Source organism: Heliangelus exortis, chromosome 20, assembly GCF_036169615.1.
Source record: "Heliangelus exortis chromosome 20, bHelExo1.hap1, whole genome shotgun sequence".
In the NCBI taxonomy this organism is placed as follows: domain Eukaryota; kingdom Metazoa; phylum Chordata; class Aves; order Apodiformes; family Trochilidae; genus Heliangelus; species Heliangelus exortis.
Window position 1 is genome coordinate 8,615,708 of NC_092441.1, and position 24,940 is coordinate 8,640,647.

The 24,940-nt window shown below is 47.4% G+C and overlaps 1 protein-coding gene across 2 annotated transcripts in view; it reads right to left on the bottom strand.

The window, feature by feature from the left end:
• Positions 1–20,896, bottom strand: part of UBE2O (ubiquitin conjugating enzyme E2 O) — a 61,157-nt gene extending 40,261 nt beyond the window's left edge. The window contains exon 1 of one of the 2 annotated variants that reach the window (XM_071763994.1): positions 20,389–20,896. In XM_071763994.1, coding sequence (XP_071620095.1) covers positions 20,389–20,835 — 447 coding nt within the window. In that variant the 5' untranslated portion in view covers positions 20,836–20,896. Of the gene's footprint in view, positions 1–6,282; positions 6,488–20,388 lie in introns of those variants that run through there. The other variant, XM_071763995.1, reaches the window with a different exon arrangement.
• Between the last annotated feature and the right edge of the window lie 4,044 nt (positions 20,897–24,940).

Below are 24,940 nucleotides of genomic sequence, written 5' to 3' on the forward strand. Positions count from 1 at the left end.
GTTTCACAATTGCTGCAATTTTCTCTCCCAGAAGAGAGGGAAGATATTATCCTATTATCCTTAAATCCCTAGTTTGCCAGTTTTGCTTCACATACAAGACCCAAAGCAATTCCAGTCTACAGGACAAATTGTTTTAGGGGACTGACTCCAGACCTACCTTAATGAGGAAATTTCCTTACGTTCAGCCATGTTTGTACTCAGAGATAAAGCGTGGCCACAGAGCCAAAAGACTCATCTAGGTCCAGGAACTGTAGCAAGTGTAATAAATTTAAGCAGAATTATTTAATCAAGCACAGAATTTCCTACAGGAGACAAAATAACACTGAAAAGCAATGTATAAATAGCTGGAGCTGAAAGCACAGCAAATGCTGTGTCATGCTACCCTCCCAAGTCAGTCCTGGGTAGCAAGAGCATGGGGCTGACCCCTCTCTTGGAGCTTCTCTGAGTTTCATCCTGCTCAGAAATGAGAGCATCCCCCTGGAGAAATCATTCTTGGTTGATCTCACAGGCAGAACACACTCCCCAACCACACTGCAATCAGTGCCTTAGTGCTCTGCTGCACATGGGGAACACTGCCCAGGCAGCCAGGCTGTCTGAAGCCCAAGGAGAAGGGGCAGAGAATTCAAAGGGGATCAAGACCTGAGTCAATTTGTCAGTTTAGCTGGGAAATATTGGATGCTCAGGCTGGAGAGGGGGGCTATTTCCATATCTAGTGATTAAGGGCATTCAGGAAAGGCTCTGAAATTTGGCTGACATGGAAAGCAGTACCAGTGCCTCCTCATCAGGACACAGCTGGGGCAGAGGTCTCGGGTCACCCAGTCCCTCCTCATACCAAGCAAGCACTGTTGTCAGAGGTACATTTGCTAATTGCAAGTGTTCTGCAAAGGTTTTTCTGTTCAAACAACATGCCCACTGACTCAGCTGTATCTACAGTTAAATCAGATATTGGTTAGAAAAAGTAAAATAATCAAAGCGTTTACAACCAGTTCAAGAAACCTCTGGAATGCTACAGAAAATCCACCCCAAACTCAGGGACAGTGTTCATACCCCGTGCATGCATTTCTTTCTGATCAGCAGCAAAGCCACTCCCCCAGCTCACACTGCAGAAGAGAGTGTGTGAATGCTACTGGGACAATGCAGCACAATTGCATCATTGCCCAAAAAACCTCGGCTGCATTTTCTATTCACTGAAAGAGTTTCAATTATCCTTCCCCCTCCATACATGAATGCTGGATTGGCCATTACAAAAAGCAGGAACAGCCCCTACTGAATCCATACAGCAGCTACAGAAGCACAGTTATTTAAGGACTGGATTTCTGCAACCCCTGCACAGTTACATGGCTTTTTATTCAAGAGGTGAATTCACCACTGGCAGGAGATGGAAATCCCTCCCAGCCTGAGCAGGTTTAATCCCCTGCATCCTGTTTGTGCATCCTTTAATACAAAAGCAACCAACCTTCAATTCCCTTCAGTAAGTCTGAGAAAATGTCACTGGGACTCGTGACAGCAATGATGCAATAGGGAACAGAAGTGTGAAAGCCCTTCAGAGACTGACTTGATTGACACTCCTGGAGTGAAGCATTGTTTCACCCCCCTTGCACAGGTAATTCTAGCTGACTTTTCCTTCCTTATGATCTCAACCAGAGCACAAAGCTTTACACGTTGTATTTAAAACCCATCAACATGATCATCCAACACTAGGACATCGTTTTGCCTTCAGGTGTTTTCCTAGGCTGAATTCTAAACCATTTATCATTAACTCTCCAGATTTGTGCCAGCAACCTAAGACAGCACAGCATTTACCCAGCAGAACAGCCAACATCTGCATGGAAACCCTGCTCTCCTCCCCATGTCACTCCTCAGGTATCCATTCTGCCACCCAGCAGCACATTTCATTTGGCAATAACTCCAGATTATGGCTTGAGGAATCCTCCTGCCTCCCCCTGTCCTTTCCTTGGCAACTGAGCTACCAAAAAGCATCTATATAGATGGCTCAAAGAAGTTTCTGAGCCCCTGGTGTAAGTAAGCACTTATAACAAAGGCACAGAAACCAAACATCAGACAGCAGCATCACCTCTAAGGTATTTCAACACACATCTGATTAGAAAAGATGCTAAAATGGCACTGGGGAATGTCACGTTTGACTTGGCAGCTCTGTCAAATATTGTGCTCTGACAAAGTGCATTTTTTCTCCCCTCCCAGCCCTGCTTCAGCCCTGCTCTCTCAGCCCAAGCTTTGAGATGAGGTCTTTCATCTTCACTGCCTCCTCTCAGGTGTAACCTGGGTGGATGTAAGGAGCTCTGCTGAGGAGTAAGTGCTCACTCCAGACAGCAGGAACAAAAAGCAGTAAAAGCCTGTTTGCCTGCAGTCAGCAGTTCTGCTTCCTAACACAGCCAGGCACAGCCAGGCAGTGAGAGGTTTTTAGTTTTTTCCCTCTTTAAAAAATGTGTTCACCCTTCAGAGCAGAAAAGCCCTGGATTCCTAGCACAAATGCACTCCTGAACCTGCATTGTACCTGTTCTAAAGCCTCTTCAGAATATCCTAACCAAGAAGAAAACATATTAAGGACAAATAATGCAGCTAATCAATTGCAAAGCCACTGATCCCTGTCCCTACAGGGGCATTACTCCAAATCCATGCTTTGTACATCTGGATGCCTTCACATCTACACGCCAAGGATTAAAAACAGTCTGGTGAACAACTAATCAATAGCCCTGTCTGCAAAATGCATTTTACCTTCTTAAACCAAGTCAGATATCCTTGACAGAGAGCCTTGTATTTCCTGGAACTGTAATTCACTTGATGCCTACTTCCTAAAATGACCTTTTTTCAGGATATATTGCTCTGCACATATAGAACAGGAAAGGGTGTATTTTTGCTTTAATGCCATATTCTTTGTGTGTGCCATATACATAAAGTCCTCTGCTTTCATGACATCAGTTATAATAGAGGGATTTCAGCCCATTACAACCCCAGTGAAACACTGAGCAAGTTTGCAAACACTTTAAAAACCCCCTTGCAAGATGATTTAGAGAGCTCTGCTCCCCTGCCAGTTGGAGCAGTGCTCTGCCTCCTCCTCATCCCTGCTCCCAGGGACATGGAGGTTTAGCTCTGCCTCTCAGCAGCACTGCCAGAGCTCCATGGTGAGGTCAGACCCCTGAGCAGGGGACAAATGCAGAAAGTGACAACAGGGCAGCAGATTTCAGAGCCACTGAAAAGCCACATGGCACAAACTTAAATATGCCAGCATGATCCTAAACAGAACTGCTCTGAGGTGCTGAGCCCCAGGCGTGGTCTGCGAGGGGTCCATGGGTTGAGAAGCCTTAGGATGCATTGTAAGGGCTTGGGCTGTTGTTCATAATTAAACACACAGACCAGGTACTTCCTTAAATTTCATTACCACTCATTAATTGCCACTGCACACTCCTCAGATCTGGCAGGCTCCTGGAAAGGACACGTAACCTCCAGCAGCAACTCAAACCAAGGCAGAGCAGCCATTCCTAAGATGCTCCAATGCTTACAAGTGATTTTTCACTTGAAAAGATTCCCCAGCTCTGCAAGCTATGTACATGCAGAGCCACAGCATGCAGTTAGTGCTAGGCTGAGACATGGCAGGTATGAAAAACCTATGAAATCTGTATGAAAAAATGGTGCACCATTAAAAACCAGACAATAATTAGCCAACACCACAGCATTTCTCCATTTGAAGATATGCACTCTCTATGTCAGACACTTAGGCTGCTGTCAGGATTAAAAAGCAGGTGAGAATGTACAGAAAAAATAGCAAAAGGGATAGGTTTGCTATGAATGTGAAACAACACCTTGTTTTCTTACCACAAACTAAAAAATCCTGAAAGCACCTGATGTGACAGAATCCTGTAGCCCAGCCTCAGACTCCCTGCCAACAGGCATTTGTCTTCTGTCAGATGTTTGGGTTGTTTGTTTTTTTTTGTTTTATAAACCCCTTCCCAGGTGTATATTAGGAGACCTGTGTGTCAGGACATGTGCCTTCCCAACAGATTCCTGCAGCATGCACAGAGTACCCCCCCCTTCCTCTGCACAGACACCTTCCACCCCACTTAATTCAGCTGTCTGGATTCCTTTCTCATCACCCCACAGCTATGTGCCTGGCTCAGAGGGTCATGTCTGCAACATTACCTTCATCCTATCAGGTACTTCATGGTGCCTCACACCTCCCTCTTTCCCCTTGCCTTGAGCACCCAAGGCTGAGAACACAAATTTGGACAGAGAAAACACAGCAAGCAGGAGGATGTCCTGGTCAGGATGCCAGCCCTGGAGCCTTAAGAATCACATGTGCCATGGCATTGAAGCAGGGTTGAAGCTGCTACTTAATTAGGTTTGCTTAATGAGTCATATTAAACAGCATAGATGTAAGAACAGGTTTTCTATTGGACCTCCCTGGGCTACCTAGGTGAAATGCTGCCATTACCATGGAGTCCTTTTTTCATTTTATATACTTAACCATGACCTATATTCCTTTACTCAAAGGAGTCCCATCTCCAGAGGGAATGTGCCTGTTTAATCAGCTCCAGCATTTTTTTCAGGGCTCGGCAGGGATGGATGGATGGAGCAGCCTCATGTCTCTTCAGATAACACAGAGCTTACAGAAGCCCCAGGACAGTGGTAAAAAAGCCATCAAGTTAAATAAGGCCAGGCAGTGTCTGCAGCTCCATCTGATGGGCACCCTCCACTCCAGAGACTACAGGGATTAATGAACACCAAAGCCTCCTCTTGCCCCAACAAGCCTGGCCAGCTGCTCTGCCTTATTGTGCAAGGGGTTGTATCCAAGATCAGGTTTGAGGAGGAAGAGAAAAGGAGAAGTTTTGGGGCAATCAACAACCTTAACCCTTGTCTCCACAGGGAATAAGCTTATGAGCCATTAATAAAGAGAATGTACAGCCCCCCAGACTCACCAGCTGCAAAATAAAAAGGGAGCAGCACTTCACATGTAAAGATTACACCTTATTCTTGCTTCCCAAAAGGTTCTCCCATGTTGACACCAATCATTTAAAACTGCTTCCAAGACACAGCCTCTTCCCTCTAACTAATGCAGACCCAGAAAAAAAAAAAAAAAAAAAATCAGATTTACACATGTTCAATCCTGTATCAATTTTAGAGATTTCTTTAAAAAAAACCAACAACCCAAACAGCTTTCACAAGCTAACCCACATCATTTTTTTTGTCCTCCCCATCACCCCCAGCAGTAAGGATCCCTGGTGCCTCTAACTCTGTTGATGCAGAACAGGATACGCCCAACACTGCAAGCTCAACACTGACAGCAGTAAAAACAACTCCTGCCTGGTACACACTCAGCAGGTAAGATCAGGAGGTGCAGAGGGAATGTGCACACAACAAGCTGTCAAAAAGTGCCAAGGACTGTGTTGCACAGAAAGAGGTCTGAGAATTAAACAGCTACGAGATCAGCAGAGGCACTGGAGGAAAGCTGCAGGGGAAAAATATCCCACCATTTGTTCACATCACCCCAAACAGACCAAGCTAAGGAGAGATCAGCCTTAAAGTTCCCTCAGTTTTAAAGTGTTTTATTTTCCAATCTCAGCCAAACTAACCTGGGAGTACAGAGCCATTAACTAGGGACTTCTAACCTGGAATCCAAGCAACTGGAATAAGTAGGAGAAGCGTGAGGGGCTGCCTGCCCACAGAGCTCCCACTCTGCACACTGATAAATAACCAATCCCCCTGGAAATCCATACAGAAGGGTTTATGGAGCCTGTTGGATGACATCCTCAAGGGCCACTGAATCTGCTAAGCATGTTGTAAACTGAGCTCTTTACTTCTGTAAAACTTCAGTTCAGACTTTAGAACAAAATACAGTTAATTTTCTCAAAAACCTAAAAATATCAAGAGGCCACAGTGGAACACCCTGTTTAGAAGCAAAGTTTAGCCTTGAATTGTTAGGGAAACTTAAGCCAACATTTAGATTTAACTTGAAATGTAAAGAAGTGTCTCCCCATCTGCACACCTGATCACCAATGAAAAACTGTGGCAGAGTCCCAGCAGAAACAAAAATCATCTCCTAACCCCTCTCCTGCCTGCAAGGGCTGTGTTGATGGATGGTTTGTATTTAAGTACTGTAATAATTAGTAAATTTAACTGAATAGCAGACATGCAGTTCCCCTGGGAGAAACCTGCATTTTTAGCCTAAGAAGCAAACCCCACATTTCTGGTGAAATGATTTTAAGGAAACTCCTCTTGCCACCCTTATATCACCCCTCAGGAGAGAGCCTCCAACAAGATTCTTACCACACTTGCATCCTCCACAGAGAAAGCATACATGTTGGATCAGCCTCTAATTCAGAGTTCTTCCTAGCTTTCTGTTTGGTCACCAAGTGAAGCAGAGATGCTAACACAAACCCAGGAATTATTAAAGATCATTTAAACAGTGGTGTGGGACACAAACATCCACCCATCCCTGCTTGAGCCTTCTGCCATAGTTCCATCCAGAACCTTTGCAGGATTATGTTGTCACTGCAATTCCATCACCCCCAGGTGTCAGCACTAAGCCTCCTTGACAGTCACAAGCAGGACAATGCAGAGATGACTTCTTAACACCTTTGGGTGTTAAGAGACTTTTACCAGTACTTGACCAGCTTGCTTAATAAAGCAACAATATTTACTGGAAAAAGGCATTCCCCAGCCCAGCTCCCCACTTAGCCACCTGAAGCCTCTGAGCACCTCAGTGTTAGAGCCCTGAAGTGCTGTGCACCTATTGAACAGGAATGGCCCAAACACCAGAAGTTGGCTTAAAAGTCAAAGCCCATAATTCAGAAGTTTCACCTCTATTTCATCTAGCAAAGATGGGTCTGATACAGTGGCTTTAAAAAAAAAAAAAAAAAAAAAAGATGCCAGTGGAATTGAAAAGCTGCTGCTCTCAGGAATAAGCTACCAATAACTCATCATCCCAAAAGGGGAAAGTGATGGTGACAAATGCAATTTGCACCAATCACAGACCCTTCCATGAGTTCAAGCAACACTTCAGGATCGAGAAAAACCTCCTATTGCAGAAAAGGTCATCAGAGCCAGTCCCACAGCAATATTGCAGCTATGGCACGTGGAAGTCACCATAGCTTACTCCTTCAGAGGACAAAATTCTCTTTGTAAAAGGAGAATTGTCAAGACACTTGAAACACTGCACCAGAAAGCATATTGCTAGATGTTACCAACTGTCTGGGCACTTGACAATGCTTCTTTTCATAAAAAAGGGAGAAAAAAACAACCCAAACAACCAACAGCCTTGTGGTGTGCACAAAAGTAGGGAACTGAGAAGGTGTAGACTTTCCTGGAAAAGAAAATTTAAAAATCACACACAGCAGGGGAGTGGGGTGGGATTAGAAAAAAAAAAAAAAAAGCATATCTATCTATAACATTTTAACAGCAGCAGCAGCTTTTGTGAATGAGCACCAAGATGAGTCAAGAAAATTAGTTTCAAAACACTCCAAAGAGAAGCTCTGATAAATAGCTACCTCACCATTACAACATCTCTTGGCAGAGATGTGCAGCTTTTGGTACATCCAATGAAGCAAAACAATGCCTCTCTCTGCTCAGAGAGATGTATTCAACACATCACTCAGATTTCACCCAAGTGCCATTTCAGTAGCACCCACCCCCAGTTAAAATTGCTATTTATAGCAAGGTGGGTGTCGGGAAGGGTAATTTCACCCATCACTTGAGGCCTGGCTGAGTATCACAGACTGCATGTTGTCATTTCTGATTAAAAGCTCTTCCTCTTCCTGGTCTCTAATGGAGATTTGCCACTTTGCTAAATCACAGCATGGCTGAATGTGACAGGTGCTGCCTCTTCCTGAAAGCACAAGAAACTCCAAGGCAATGTCTGGGTGAGGCTAAGCAGTGTTAGTCATGTACATAGCAGGTACCAACCTTGCAACATTCCTACCAGAGCCTCACTTCCTCATGGGAATACAATAAACATCCTTTGTCTTACCCTTCTTCAGAACCCAGGTAATCCTAACTGCTTCATTGTGAATATCCTAAAGTGATTTAGTGGAAAATTTGCCCTTTTAATTCCCATACCACTGGCATTCATTAGCAGGAAAACCTGAAATCCCAGCTCAACATCACTCCTCAGTTCAGAGCAAACACTCCCAGGCCAGTAGGTCATAGCCAGGTAACCATTTGGAGAACATCCAGGGATTTTTTTTATGATGAAACTGGAAAAATAAGAGGGCAAATGGATGGATGCCCTGCCAGCCAGGGGCACAAAGCATCAGACAGCTCTGCCACCAGCCACAGCAGAGTAGGGACTGCTGTCAGGAGCAACAAACCTGCTACTGCCCCGAGGAACTTAACTTCCAGAGGAAAATGAAAAGAGCAAAGATAAACAACATGAGTGAGGAGAAAAGGGCATGGACACTCAAGGGCCTGTGAAGCAGCCAAAAAGTATAAAAATGAAAAAGAACTATGAAAAAAGATCTGATACCACAACAAACTTCTGACTACAGCAGCAGCAACTCACCTGATGCCTCTAAAGCACAGCAGGAACCAGCTGAGCTAAGAGCTAAGCTAGCAAATACCCAAGAATTTGGTGCTCAGGAGCACATACAAGTTGGGCAATGATGCTGTGAATGTCATTCTGTGTCTAAAATCCTTGATCTTTTGTTTTAAGCCTTCATTCAAGCATTGCCAGCACTGTAGACCAGAGGCAAGCAATCCAAACTGAACTGGAGGTGAGTTAGCAGCACCAAGCAGAACAAACAGCATTTCACAAAGATTTCTTAGGCTGCTTTCCAGAACAAGTATCATGGACTCTCCAGCTCCTGGGGTGGAGGAATTGCTGTCATCATCACATCAACATGATTCTTTTAGCACCAAGGAGATAAAAACAGGAGCCACACAGCAGGCTTTTAAGACTGCTCCTAAATGTTTCTAGAAAACAGCCTGCTAACCCAAGCAGTACTTAGTAGTTGAAAAGATCCAAGCTCTGGAAAGCAAGCTCTGCACCCTGAGTTTGTTGCCCCCTCCACATGCTCACCCTTAGCAGCAGAAGAGCAAGACACTAAAATTTAAAGCAGCAGATAGGAGGTGCAGGAATCTGCCCTACAAACACTCCCTTTAAAAGCTGATCTTTTCAAACCAGCCATTTCTCATCCCTGCTCTCCTGACAGCAAACACTCCTCAATGCCAGCTCAGAAGAGATTAATTAAGTTATCTCAAGAGAAAGTTAAGGTCTGTGTCAGTCACCATGGGCAGTAAAGTACAAACAACAGCACCTCTCAGCAGTAGGATGGGTGATTTGACCCCCTGGGTATGGCCAAGAAAGTCAAATGGAGGCTGTCACACCCAACACACAGCACTCACCATCACTTTCCAACCATCCCCACAACCACTGAAGGAGAAAACCCCAAACTTCTGCAGGGAGCAATCACTTTGTAACAAGTATGCCAGCCATGGGAGTTCTCAGATAAGAGTATTTTCTCTACAAATCTGCCTGGGTTGCAGGGCTGTACACACCCTTATCAGAAAGCCTGCCCTAATCTGAAGGGAAAGCAGCTGAGTGGGGCAGAAACAAAAGCAGGCAAAGCATCACTGTGAGAAAGGACACTGGGTGTCAATACACAGTGTGTGTTTGGACCTGACTGCAGATAAACAGGAGATACCCAGAGTTACTGCAACACACACTCAGGCCACATGCACTGCACTGACATAAGAAACAATTAAACTCACAATTATTTTAGCCATTGTGCAAAAGCATGTAGATTCCAAATGGTATCCAGTGTCTATGGATGGCAATCCAGTCCTAAATTATGCTACTAAGAATAGAAAAAAAAATAAAATAGCACAATTAAGAGAAAGCCAGGAACTTCACCTGGATTTCTTCCAAAGTTCCAAGTGCCAACAGTGGAAAAAAAAAACCCAAAAAACCAGACTCCTCCAATTAAAGATTTAGTGCCCACATCAATTACTGTATTTATGACATTTATTTCCTGTTAATTATTAATCTTTCTCTACAATCCCCAACACAACAAGAAATGAGAGAAGATCACATAGCACTCCTGTGAAATACAAAGAGTGCTTGACATGGGAGTGTTAAGTTTTCATCTAACACTTGAGCTCAGATAAAAGCAATCTCAGGAAAGAAACATTAATATCATTCAACAAGGTACTCAAGGCTGACCAGGGGAGCAGAGACAATTCTGATGAAGAAAGCATGGTGTGAGCTGGAGTAGGTGCAGTCAAGAGCTGCAGGATGAGCAGGGGAAGAACCTACCTGGCAAGGGAGTGAGTGATACATGGTCTGAGGGTGAAATGGGAGAAAATGATGGTGCTTCACCCCATAGCAGCACATATAGAAAGAAAAAAAGCTATTTAGGAGCTAGGTTTGCTTTTTACAAGATGAGATGGGTGCAAACTGCTAATACGTTTATGCTAAAAATTACAGATTTTCTCATCAAGACTGGGACAGGTTCCTAAGTCAAGAAATCAAAGCAAAGAGTAAACTCCTTAAGCCAGAGCTTTCCTGATGGTTCCACGAGCAGGCTGCTGCTGCTGCTGTAGTGAGAGCAGGGGACTGGCTTGGGATGCTCTCACAAGTGCTGGTGTAACCACATGGAGCTCCTGCCCAGCACACTTTTTTTTTTTTTATAGTAAAGTCACCCTTTACTTAGTACTCTGCTTTATCATTACCAGGCAGATTTGTGAACCAAATGAGATTTCTGTCATCTACCAGCACAATCCCCACCACCACACAAAGCTAAAAAGAAGAAGTTTCTAGTTTGAGAGGCACAAGGGCAAAAAAGCCAATTCAGCTACCCAGATCAGATGTTTTGGGTGAAAAGGCAGTTACTGAGCCAATTATGCACTTTGACTCTTATTGTCTGGGTTTTTTTATATAAAATGAGATCTCAAAATATTGACAGCTGACACATCAGGATAATGAAACCACCAATTAATATATTCTAAACAAAATATCCTGAAGTTCCTTCCCAACCTATGAAGCCTGGAATTTCCTGTGCTGTGTCACTTTCTCTGCAGTGTAATTCTGCAAGGTTCTCACTTTTTTTATTTTACAAGATGGGCAGTGTAGGAAGAAGCTTGCTTCATCCAGGATGTAGCCTGCTTCACCCTGTGAAGTTTGCTCCAGTTCAGAAAGATTCCACAATCAGGATATTTCAGGTCTGTGTTCCTCAGTCCCAAGCTGCATTAAATACATTCCAAGGAAACATTATATACAGCTGCACTTCCTTAAGAAGAGCTTCCCAGGCTCTCTGGAATACACCCAAAATGTTGACCAGCCAACCTCTTATAGGAAGCAACAGGATCATCCATATCAACAGACCTTGAAAAAAAAAAAAAAACCACAAAACTCAGAAGTTTTCCAGGAAGGACAGGGATTCCTCCTTCCCCTACTGCCTGCTAAAGCTCACAGAGAGTTCACTGACTGAACTTCAGCATGGAAACCAGAACAATTTTTATCACCAGAGCCACAAGGACAGAGAAAAAGCTCCTGACAGAAGTCGTATGTGTTAAGGATAAAACAATAAATATGAAAAGTCAGTTCATTACCATTTCCAGCCTGTTACACAACTGCACAGTAACTCTACATTTAGAAAATGTGGCTATTTTTTGTCTCAAGACTAATGCTGTTTCAAGGGACTTGGACTCAGATGCTGAACAGAAGGATGAATACTTCTTATAATAGTCATGAGTATTATTCCCTTGGATTAGACACTTAACCTACCTTCCAAAAGAAAAAAAAAAAACTTTTATCTTCAAAATCAGACAGAAGGGCAAAGCCAAAGGACAAATATGGCCTTGGTGGAAATGTGATGATCAACTCTGAACAAAAATATTAAGTGGTGCTCCATGTACACTCACGTCCAATAGTGAAAAGCAGAGGTGGGAGCAGCAGGAAGGGCAGCACAGCCCCATGCCATGGGCAGTAACACTGGATGAAGGAAAATACAAAGGCTCCTTGGTGATCAGAGAGCTACTCAAGCTCTGATTGTGTTTCAGCACAGCTGCTGCCAACAATCTGAGCACTGAGATCTAGGACCAGTTATTTAGTATTACATATCTTGAGCCAAGAGGCCTGAAACTCCCACTTGATTTCAGGAACACCACCAAGAAACAAGTTAACAGCCCACATTCTATGCTCTTCACATTTCTTTCCAACCCAGCCCTGCAGAACTCAGAGCTGAGGAGATTTATAGCTAAACTAACTTTAAAAGATTCTGTTACTTAGTTTAGTTACTCATGCAAAAGCAAATGAAATTCAAGTTACAGCAATCCAATATGTCATCTTGTTGCCAAGCATCTAATTTTACACATGTGCCAAACAGCCAAGGTATTATGGTGTGGGGTGAGAACAATTTGCTTGCACCTAAGTCTCTAGCTGTAACTGCACAGAGGAACATCAAATGTTTTCCCACCATCCAGCCACTCAGTGCTCTCTAGCCCTGATCAGAAAAGATCAGAGAAGACACTGAGCCAAAAACACCACCAGGGCCTGGCAGCACTGATGTCAGCTGTCTTACCCAGAGCCACCTGAGGGGGAAGTTTTTGTCACCTTTCCAACACCAGAGCCCAGAAAACTTTGAAGATGAAAAGTGCTCCTTACTTGCTGAGTATCCTTATTGACAGAGAAGCAGCACAGGTTCTTAAAGCAAAAAGGATTTGTAAGCAAATTCTTCTCGAAAAAGTTCTACCCTTTCAGAAGTAGGTAAAAAAATGAAAAAAAATAAAAAAAGTTAGCCACGATGGAACTAATTCCAGCTCTCCCAGTATCAGTGCATTGCACTGGGCAGAAGGCTCAGCATCCACTAATGGAAACTGCACCCAGCCACTTCAGCAGGAACTCCCTGCTCTGGGCTAAGAAACACAATTAAAAGCCTTAAGCTCCTCACCATTTCAGCTGGGGACTAAATAACCCTCTTCACTTGACAGCCTCCAAACCCCTCCCTCCCAAGCAAGAGAGTGCAAAGCTTTGGAGGCAGTGGTGAGGACAAACCACCCAGGCTGCAGCTGATGTGTGCTCAATTCAGAACCACATGGTACCAGTGCTGCAGCTTTATGGTACAAAATGAATGCTGCTTAATGGACCAAGGGCACAAATACCTACTTTCTCTGTAGCTCAAGAGACTGTAACCAGAGGCTGTGAAGTGATACCACTGCAAATGCAAGCTGAGCAGGGTTTCCTCGTTTCAAATTTGCTCCTGTGAATTAATTTTTTTTTTTTCCTGGCCTGGAAGCTACAGTAAGATACAGAGTGCTCCTCTCCTCTCCTGCTTTCCTGCAAGTCCTTGGTCTCACCTCCTACCACCAGCCTTCACAAAACTGCTCATTCTTTTCACAAAGAACTACAGCACCAGCTGCTGAGGAAGGAAAACAGAGGTCATGATTTTAAAGACAACAGCAAAAGCAGGGAAAAAATGCAGCAACCACAAAGAAACCCAACTACCTACCCAGAGCATCCAACATATCTCTCCAGCAGGAAGCTACCCCTTGAAAAAACCATGGAAATTATTTAAGATGTAGCTTGATGTGTCCCACTTTCAAGATCTCAGCATATGTGCACAAAAAAGATTTTACATCTTGGCTTCCACCTGCTCCCTCTCCAAGGAACCTTCTAGCCCATGCCAGAAGCTATGGAGCAAGCAAGTCCAAACCAAAACAAATCCAAAACTGCAGTGTCACACTGAGATACTGCTCCAGACACCACCATCTTAACTATTCATTTATTGAAATTTAGACCAGCAGGTTATTAGATACATGGTACATGCTCTACACTCACAGCACAGGCATCAGTGCTTTTTGGCTTAAATCTCCCTTACAAGCTGCACTGCACTGCAACCCCTTCCAGAGTCAAAGAGCAACATCCACCTGACAAAGGGAGAGGCTGAATGAAGCATAAAGTTGAATTTATTTAAAAACACACCCCGAGAAGCCCAGTCTAGTCTGCAGAAGAACAGATTTCTTAATCTTAAAATCTGACCACTCTCAGACCACGTTTTTGCCCTTGGCCTCTATGTTATATTCCCTAAGAGGAAGGAATTCCAACTTCAGGTGCTTATTTAATCTCTCTGTCTCCATCAAACTGCTTCAAACTCTACACAGTAAAGGGCAGAAGACACAGGTAGTATCATCTGTCCTTCCCCCTTACTCTTCCTGCACAAGCACATATCAAATACCCAGTTATCAAGTTATCCACCATCAATATGTTTGTTTCCATCTGAAGATGGAAACACCCTGAAGATTTCAGCTCAGGGAACCTTCCCAGTTTCCAGCTGGCCCAAGCACTCCCCAAAGGCTGGGGCAGAGAGCAGAGCAGACACTGACTCCATACACAACAGACAGATGCATGAGGAAGGTCAGAATAATCCTGAAATGTAGAGTGAGAGCTGAGCCCCCACCACACCCAGATGCAGGAATCCAGGCTGGGATGGCACCACAGCATCCTCCATGCACAGCACTCAGCACAGCCTGAAAAAGCAACAAAACTCCAAGGACATCTCTCAGCTTGAAACTCAGGCACATCTGAAAGCAATGCAGCTATTACAGTTACCAGGAATCCCCACCACCTCTGCTGCCAAAACCACAATGCTTTTCATAGTATTTGATGCTTCTAATCAGTCCTTACAATCATTATCCCTCCACCTGCCATGTGAGACTCCTGTTCCCTTCACAGAAACACTCAGCATTCAGAAAGAAAAAATCCTTACCAATATCTGTCAAACTTAAACCTCCAATCCAGTTCCAGAACTCTGCCCCGAAGAGAAAATTACTTCTGCTGAAGTTTGGTAACTTTGAAAATTCAAGTTAAGAGTTAGCAGAGTATTTTAGTGTCAGCCACAAACATTTACACATCTATTTAGCAGCTTAACAGCCAACAGCAAATAGAAAAAAGCCCAAGCATTACCATGGAGTCTCCCTATGGTTTGATTTTTTTAAAGTTTTTTGTTCCACAAGATGGAGTGAGCATTCTCCTAACTTGTCACAGGTCTGAAGAACTCAGGAGTGGGACACACCAGGTAGAGCCTGACCTGATTTCCAGGTCAAATGCTCCAGAGCACAATATAAAAAGAAACTCAAGCCATCATCTCACATCTCACTTCCAGGAAACTCAGGACTGCCAACCTCAAAAGCAAGTGCAAAGATTTCAGCTGAAAAGTATCAAGTCCTGTGCTTACAATGATCCATTTGAGCAAAAACCCAGCACCTGGTGGGAGCTAACAGCAGAGTGGAAACAATGAGACAGGTTTTTCCTAAGTACCATTAGGAAGGTGGCATCACCTTCTGAGCCTTTGAAACCCCCCCCCGAGTAATTAAACAGTCAAACAAGGGGAGGCTTTTAGCTTTGCAAACACCAATTATTTCCCAGCACCAACAGTGATGCTGAACATTAAAAATAACCTCATTCCTCTGAAGAGAGAAGCTGAGGACAGCTGCCATAAGCAAGCAAGACCATGCCCCAGAAAGCACCCAGAGCTTCTGCCATCTGACTTCAATGAAAAAATCTTCAGCCCAAAAAGCAGTGTTACAAAAATCCCTTGAAGCCAATTCTTTGCAGAAGCCTGCACTGGAGCTGCATCACATCAGCTAAGGAAGAACTTGGATGAGAAAGCTGCAGCAAAATGCCTCATGCTCACACAGGTATTTCAAAGCCTGTCACAGGCTTTGATTGATTCCTCCTAAACCTTTTAGTGCACATTAGTTTGTTTACTAGTCCTAAGAGCATTGCTAGTGTAGCTTTTTATTTAAAAAGCTATACCAGCTATACCAGAAAGTGAGTGCACCTTGGGAGAGAGTGAGTCACAAAACCTGCTTGCTTGAGGAAAGGCTTCATCCATTTTAAAAATAACACTCCTGTCTAGATTTGGAATAGTTATAATTAACTGCTTAGCCCAGGTGGCCACTTGCAACTCCTGAATTATCAATTCACTCTGCATGCTGTAAACAAAACAATTCTCCACCCAGTAAAAGTGTGCACTGTTTAGGACTCCTGAGATTTCCATACCATGAGTTGTGCAGGATTCCACTTTTGCAGTAAAATATTAATGATGATCCCCAAGTCTACATTGCAGGAGCCAAACAAATTGAGGCAAAATGAGGAATTGACTCAAGGGTATATAACCTTGCAACACGTACTCAGAGGATGAAAAGCTCACCCAGTAAAGTGGTTCTATTTTACAGAGAACTGCAAAAATTCCAGTAAGCCTTTTGTCTTCTCCTGTATCTAATGGCTACAAACATCAGGTGGTTTCACAGAACCCCCCTGGGAGGCTGAGATGTCAGATGCAAGAGGAAGGTTAGATACAGCTTCCTCATGCCATAAAACCTAGTATTAAGTTTATGGGCATTGAACTTGTGTGCTGGACAAAACTGGAGTTCTGTCTTGTGGCCAGTATTTCCTCATGGCTCCTGAATCTCTCCCTGCATCTCCCTCTGTGCCTCTTCACCTGCTCTTTGTACCCACACTCCCTCATCACACTTCCAGCAGCAAACCCCACGCCAGGTTTGAAGATGGAAGATTTTTAAGGCACTCTGCACATCCCTCAATTGCAAATAGGTTCCAGAGAGTCACTGGCTAGGATTAACATCTGAAGAGTACGTGCTGGTGGGCTGGGATCCCAGCACTGAGGGACACACAGACCTTCAGGAAAAGGAAATATTTACTTCTCCTACAGTATAAGCACAAGACTGCAGCTTAGAAGTTTTGGTCACAGCAGTAACTATGTGGCAGAAGTCAGACAACAAATCAAATATTCATTAAAAAGTTGAAATGATCTGAATATATCATCTTCAGAAAGTTCTCCTGCAACCTTATATTCACAACTCATTATCTGAGGTCAAGAAATTATAGCAGTGAAGGGTGGGAAGGAACAGAAGGGCTGTGTGGGATGAACCAGAATTAAATTCATAGAGACTTGTGGTGATAATTTCCAACTAATGAGCTGATCAGCCACTGGATTGTGTCTGAGGAGCCTGAGAGTTCCAACCCACTTCTAAAGGAAAGCTGAACACAGTAAGAGAGACACACAAACCAAGATGTATTCTGGACCTTACAAAGCAAAAGGTTACTAAAAACTTCCAAAAAAACCCAGCTGCACCTCGACTCTCTCCCTGTGGGCTCCACTCCATGTACATCAACCAGCACCCCAGTGTCACACCAAGACACCAGGGCAGGGGTTGGACACAGAGCAGACACAGGGGGCTTGGGGACCTGGCCAGCTGAAGGCCTTTAGATAAAATGCTGAAACACAACACCTGCACTTTCCATTTCCCCAGCTGCAGAAGAGGCTCTCTGCCTCACACAGGCTTTGTGAACTGAGAGCTCTGAGGTTTGCAGCTGAGAGGCAGGAGGAGGAAGGACATCAGCATGGTAAAGCCCCCTGTGAGCCTTCCTAACATCTGACACTTTCAAGCATTTCTGTAAAAATCTCAAAGACAGCTCAAGTGTGCAGCAGGAATGCTAATCTGCAGCTGAGAAATCCTGAAATTAAAATGCAGTTGGGCCTCAAGTACTCCTGCATGAGTTTGCAGCAATTTCACAACCTGAGTTCCAAACTCCATCTACCATTCAAACAGTTCCACAAGGACAAGAGAAATGGTTTTAGCAATACAAAAGGAACTGTTCTTCAGTTCTGTTGGATCAGGCAAGACATAGATGGCAAAATATTTGGAAAGGGAAGTTTTCTCCTTCCAGGACTGCTTGGGTCTTACACTCAGCAACAGTGATTTCCCAGTGTTTTAAATGAGGAAAGTGGTCATGGAAGGCAGGAAAGGAGCATATGGGGCCAGAGGGTCAGAAATACTGCTCTTTTATTCACATCATTACCATGATGCTGCTAATGACACAGGGATCAAAGGCAGGAATGGACTTGGATAAACCATTTAGTTGGTTGGAGGAGCTAACGTGGCTTTGTACCAAACGATACTTCTATTTCAAGAGAATGTTTCTATTACTTATTAATATCATTAAATGTATGCTTGAATTTAAGCAGCATTTCCAACAGGAAAGAGCAACAGCAAGCATGGAACTTCTAGAAGCAACAGCAACAGTCTACCTATTCCCTAGCTGAAAAAAAGAACTCTCTATTTTAACTCCCCAAAGTTTGAAGACAGGAGAGCTCTAAGATTATAACTGGGTACATAAAACTGCTGTTGACCTTTGCACCAGGAGCTGAAGGTGCTGTTTCACTATCCTGAAAATTTTCAACAATTCCATTTCTCCCCTTCCTCAGTTACAACACCTGCTCTAACCAACACATGTGCCAGGGCTCATATATTTAAAGTGTCTGACAGAGAGGAGATGGAGAGGCAGCCAACCTTCCACACCAAAGTGGGATCTAAGATACAAGAAAAGGCACAGGATGGCACAGGATGGGGCCAGTGAAAGTCCTGGCTCCAAGAGCCCACTCTGCCCACTGCAGAATTAAAAGCTCAGGGAAATAAAAGTTAATCAAAAGGTGCAACAAACACTCTCTTTAGCTCATAGCTTGGCTGAGGCCAGGGCAGATGAACATTTTTAAGGAAGTCAAACAAGCATCTCACAGTCAAAGATATTAGAGAGTCTGTGTTGCAGCCAAAAGCTCTGCAGATGACAGCAGGAAACAGCACCCAAAAGCCAACAAACTTCTGTCCCAGGACAAGCACAGGGTGCCAGAGGTTTGCCTCCCTCCCAGCAGGGACAATGACAAACATGTCAGGCCTACCTGGCTGGTTCTCACACACCACTGCAACCCAGAAAGGGCTGGGCCAACAGACAGCTAAAAAACCTGATTATAACCACAAAAATGAGTCCCACAACGATTCCAATGGCGTCATGTTTGTTTTTAGCAACCCTGGGCTGCAGCACAGATCGTACACGATGCCTCTCAATTTTGTCAGTGGGCAGCTTTTCAAATGGAAAAATCGATGTGATAAGTACACCTAAATTCCTCAAGCACTCAGGAAACTTCTCCCCAGGGTCTGCTACCCGAGCGGCAAAGATGCCTCCATCAGATGAGAAGAACCACAAAAAAAAGACAGACAGACTGTTTATTTACATAACTGTCTTTGATTTCTGATCCTCCCCAGCCTTGCTTTTTCTAACACTGCAAAGGGTGCAGTTACCAAGCGACTGAAGACAGAGCTAACACTTCTGGATTTATGAACCCAATAACAGCTCCTAAATCCGTGTTTACTCACCCAAATCGAGGTGGCTTTATTTAGATGCTGAAAACCACACTCAACATGGGACAAATTTTTGCTGCCACAGCACAGGAAGATTTTATTGGAAGGCTGCAGTGATTGAATTGCAGCTCTTTAGAGAAAGCAAGCTTTCTTTTTGTTGGTTGTGGGGTTTTTTGGGGTTTTTTTAGGGAGACCCACACCACATGACGATATCTTTTCTGGATACCTGTTTTCCTTTTCCTTATCTCCAAGGGGTCACGTGGCTAATGACACTACCACCTAAATTTAGCTCCTTCTGGTAGCACTGGCAATCCTACCAATGCCTGTAGGACTGCAACACACCTTTCCTCTCCTCAGCCTCCCCTCTCTCTTCTGGTGCAGGGAGCCATTTCTGAAACAGCAAAGCAGAGGGCAGACCAGAAGCCTCCCAGCTTTCAGCTGCCACCCCAGAGGAGCACTGGGACCCTCTGGGCTGCAGGGACATTCTGTTTTGTTCAGTGCAACGCCCATCCCCACAGGCCCCTTTGTGCTATATTACAGTGCCCCCTCGCTCGCTTTTGTCTCCCTTCCGTCTGTCACTGCAAAAAAGCCCATGCCGGGAGAACTTTGGGAAGTGGGAATATTCCAGCCCGCAGACCTTGTGGCTCTGGGGATACAACGAGCAGGTCACAGATTTTACCTGTGCCTCACCAGCTCACGTAAACAAGGGCAGATCCAAACCACGGTTCCTCACCACTGAAATCCTTATCTGGTAGAGGCTTCCCTACTCGGCTGGTGACTCCCCTAAAACAGGCGATGACGGCACTGCCCAAAGCAGGCAGATCCTGGCCCACACCCCCAGCGAGGAAGAGGGCTGGGATCACCTCCACAGGCTCGGCCTTTCCTTCTGCCATGAAATCCCAGCGCCCCACCAGCGGCAGCATCCGTGCCCGGCTCCCGAAGGGCCGGGATGAAGGAAAGGAAAGGAAACGGGTTTCAACCCATGGAGGACACCGTTCCACCTTCCCCACGCTCACGGACGGGGCGGGGGAGTGGAACAGGGCACAAGATGCAATAACAAACCCCATCCCGGGAGCCTCCACACGCAGCCCAGCCCGGGCAGGGAGGGAGGGAAGGAGGGAACCGGCAGCTCCGCAGGGCCCTGCCCCGGGAGGCGTCCTCCAAGGCCCGGCAGCCGGAGGTCAGGGCATGGGGAGAGGCAGAGGCAGCCCCCCCGGTTACCTTGGTCTCCTTGACGTGCTGCTTGATGCCCTCCGGGTACCACTGCACCCGCACGTAGCCCCGCCGCAGCGGGCTGGAGCGGCCCTCCTCCGCCCCACCGGTACCGGGGCCTCCGGACTCGGAACCTCCCGAGCTGGCGGCACCACCGCCGGTTCCGCGTCCTCCTCCTCCTCCACCACCGCCGCCACCACCGCCTCCTCCTCCGCCGTCCTCCTCTTCCGAGTCCGAATCCTCTCCGTGGATGAGGCGCACCAGGCCGAACCTCACCGAGCCGCGGTAACGACCCGACACCAGGTCGTGGGAGAAGAGGAGGCGCTGCGAGCCGCCGGGCGGTGCCTGCAGGGGCAGGGTGGCGGGGGCCGGAGCCGGTACCGGTGTCGGTGTTGGTGTCGGTGCCGGTACCGGGGAGGCGGGGGCCGGTGCCGCCTCAGCGGATCGCTCCGCCATGGCGCCGGGATGAGCGGGAGAGCGCGCGCGGGCGCCGGCGCGAGCCGGGGGAGGGAGGGAGGCGGGGCCAGGGGCGGGGCGGGGCGCGCGCAAGTAACGGCTGCCGGGAGGGGCGGGGCCACGGCGAGGACACGCCCACCGCGCGGGAAAGGTTGGGGGGGGGGGGGATGAGGAGGGGGAGGAGGGATTGGGGTAAAACCCCGGGGATTTGGGGGATAGGGAAAAAAAACGGGGATTTGGGGGAGGGCCGTGGGGAGGGGGCTGCACAAGGTGACCCCTGTGTGGTCAGTCACGGGGGGGCTGCGCTGCGTCAGGGGTTGATGGTCGTGGGGGTACATCACCCCCCGGTACCGGGCACTGGGGGGCTGCAGTTGTTCGTCTCTGTGACCCCACTCCCGGGGGTGGCAGTGTTCATCCCCCCCCCCCTGGGACCAGACATGTGCCAAGGTTCCACAGTCACGGGGGGGGCTGCAGTTTATCACCCCCGGGTACCGATCACGGGAGGCTGCAGTTCCTCATCGCCCCTGGAGGGCATGACAGCACTGGCTGGAATATCCAGGAAAATGCCTGAAATCCTCAGCCCGATCGGTTTTATGGCAGGGAAAACCCCCCCTCTCACCCACCCGGGCTGCTCTGCCTCGGTGCCATCAACCACCTGGCTGCCAGTTCTCCTCCCAGAGGTTCTCCTCTTCGGAAAAGTGATCGGCACAAGGGGCTGCCTGCTCCTTCTCTCTCCTCAGGTCTGCCAGGATTCCCCCAATCTTAAAAATGGCCCTAAAACCCTTGGGAAGCTGCTGGGGCAGCCGGGTGATGGGTGGGTGAGGGATGCTCTGGGATCCAGCTGGTATTCCGGCTCTCCCTTGGCTGTCCTGGTGTGTGCACCAGGAGCTCCAGGTGATACCAAAACACCAACAATTTCTGTCCTGCCTCCTACGGTGCAGCACCTGGGTCAGCCTGCCCTCCACAGTCAGCATTTAATCACTTGTTACAGCTTCATTTTAATCAGAGGGGGTAGGGTTAGGGGTATCTGTGTTGATGCTGGAGCGTTTCTCTGGCTCAGCCTCAGGGAGAAGAAAGAAGAGAGCTAAAAGGATGGGAAAACAGCAACACAGCCTTGGGGAGAGGTGGTCAAAAATATCCATTTGGTTCCGCGTGGTTATCCAGCTGTTAACTGGGCTTCTGGGGGGCCAGACTGCAAGGATGAGAGCAGAAGGGCTGCACTCAGCTCCTGCTGGGCACCAGGATTTCACCCTCTGCCCATCCTCAGCCTGGAGCAGGGCATGGCAGCACATCTCCCCAGGACATCCAGCAAGCCTACCTGGAGCTGGAGACGAGGTGCAGCTTCCCTCCCTTTGAACCAAGGGAGAATTGTGGCTTTGTGGGAAGAAGACCAGGCCTGTGGGAGGGGGAGCAGGGCTCCTCGAGCTCCATTGGAGCTGGCAGCCTGTTCTTCTCAAGGTCTCAGTGCAGCTCTATCCAGCACGGTGATGCTTCTTGTCATCTCCTGAATACACCTCGTGCCTGCTGCTGGTAAAATTTGGAGAGGCATAATGGGCATCAGCACATGTGTGGATGGAAAATTTCCCTCTTCAGAGTGACTGCATGCTGAAGAGCAGCCCTGGGCTTTCAGGTAGCCACAAATAGCCACATAAACAATCACATCATACAACCAGCTGGGCTCACGGCAGGAGGATTTTAATGGGGAGCAGTCAGGGCTGTTTGCTTGTTAGCAGGAGCTGAGTTGGGTGTATTTTCACACTGTGATCCCAGCTGGGGCTTTGTCGTGCTTGCTTCCACCCTCTACAACCGAAGGAGGACTTGAACCTTTTTCAGGACACGACAGCCTGAGGTCTGGACTGCCACAACCCTTCCATGGGTCTGCTGGGGGTCCAGGAGCTTCTGCTGGGTTGCCTGCAGGGTTCCAGGGATACCTGTGGGGTGCCTGGGTGCCCACAAGATGCTGGGGATGTCCGTGAGGTACCGGGATGCTCCAGGGTACCAGGGATGCTCCAGGGTACCAAAATACTTGCAGAGTGCTCGGGGATGTCCCGGGGTGTCCCAAGGTCCTTGGATAGCCGAGGGCAGCTGGATGCTGGATCGGTTCCGGGGATGCCTGCGCTGGTGCCCGGGCTGAGCAGGGCTCTGGTGCCACCTCGTGGGCTGTCGCCTCCCGCCACCGCTCAGGCCCGGTCCCGGCGGCATCGGTTTTGCCGGTCCGGAGGAGCAGGAGCCCTGCAGGGCAACCCAGAGCCTGCAGACAGGGTCTGGGGTGGCTGCCGGAGCTCCTGGCTCTCAGCATCCCTCTGCTCCGCTCTGCACCCCCTCCTTGGCCAATCCTGCCGATATTTTCTCATTTCCCTGCTTCCCAGAGGCAGGTGTGGTGCCTGCCCCACCTCAACCAGCTGCTCGGAAGGGCTGGTGCATTAAAAAAAAAAAAAAAAAAAAAAAAAAGGGTGCTTTGGAGGCCAGCTGAATGCTGGGGACACGGAATGCCAGCAGGCTCTCCCAGGGGGACAGGAGTTTGTCACTGCCATGCAAAGAGCCGAGCAGGAATCTCTGCATCCTGATCACACCACGGAGCAGATAAACGAACAAGTGGTGCACCCCCCACCTCCTGCTTTTGGCAGCCACGGGTGACACTGCCCCCTTTGCACTGCTTTCTCCACGCAGAGGGGTAACACACAGCCTGCTCCAGCCCCACGTTGGCCAACGCTGGAAATTCAAGGCCTGTTTCCACAGCTGGGATCCCAAATAATCTGGGAAGCAGCAGCCCTGCAGCCCTGCCCCAGCTCCCTGTGACACCTGACATGGGGTCTCAGCCCCAAGCCCCCCCAGCAGAGGCACCAGCAGCACTGGAGAGGGCAGGAGGAATATGCCAGAGGAAAGCCACAAGTGTATGTTTGCATTTTATATACAAATTAACATTATGGAGCAGAACCAGCCCCTCAAGGGTGTATTTAGAGGCTGGGGTCTGGTCCCCATCCATGGGAACCCTGTGTTGCTGTTCCAAAAGAGCCTCAGCTTCCAGGCTCTGGAGCTGCCCCCAGTGCAGGAGCTGGGAGCTTGCTGGCTTCACAGAAACTGCTGCTGATTTTTAACTGCTTTTGACAGCAGGAGAGGGGAGGGAAAGCAGTAGGTAGCCAGCCTGGCCAGCACTGACAACACTGAGTGTACCCAAAGAGCCTTGTCCTGCTGTGAGGTTACAGCACCCAGGAGCACTCACTCCTGTGCTGCCAGCCCACAGCAGCTGGTGAAAAGGCAGGAGAGAAGTGGGGATGAAACCAGAGCCCACGGGGGACCCTGAGGGGATGCCAAAGTGCAGAGCCCTGCTGCCACCCCTCTTAGCCAGGGGCTAAGTGCCACCTTCGTGGGTACAGGAATCCCTTTGGCTAAGCCAGGGGAAAGTGTAAAACTGGGATATAAGCAGAGTGTCCAGCTTGGTTATTTGATGAGTAATGACACGACTGGCACAAGGGAGGACCCTGCTGCCACCTCCATCCCCTGCGATGCCACACTCTGCCTCTTGAGGCCAAAGAGCCACCAAAAGCAGCTTTATCCCCCCCAAGCACCAGGATAACCTGGCACTGCAGCAGGGATGGAGGCAGAGCATGGCACAGCTGAGGAGCCCCCGGGCTGCCTGTTTGTTGCATCATTCCCAGTTCCTGGCAGAGCAGGGGACAAATGCTGCTTCATCTGCCTCCCCTTGCTTCAAATCCTACCCAGAGATAATTGCTGTCTGCCTGAGCAGGCACCCACATGGAGAGAGCAGCCTGGCTGCAGGGCAGAGTGACAGCTCCGGGCTCTCTGAAGATGCTGAGAGAGCTGCTAAATATGTAAATCTCAGCACACTGCTGTGGCTCTAATTTAATGGAGAGTTCGACCCTTTGCAGCTGTGTAGGAGCAAGGAGAGATGGACCCAGTTAAAACCACTGCGTCCAGCATCCTTGCTTGACTATTCCAGCCACGGGCCAGCTTTAATGGCTGGGAGTGCTCTGAAATGCAATTTCTGAAGAGCAGGAAGCTGCTGGGTCATATTTCTCTTTTGGTTCCACAAAAAAAGCCAAACCAAAACAAAAAAACAACCAACCAAAACAAAAAAAACCCC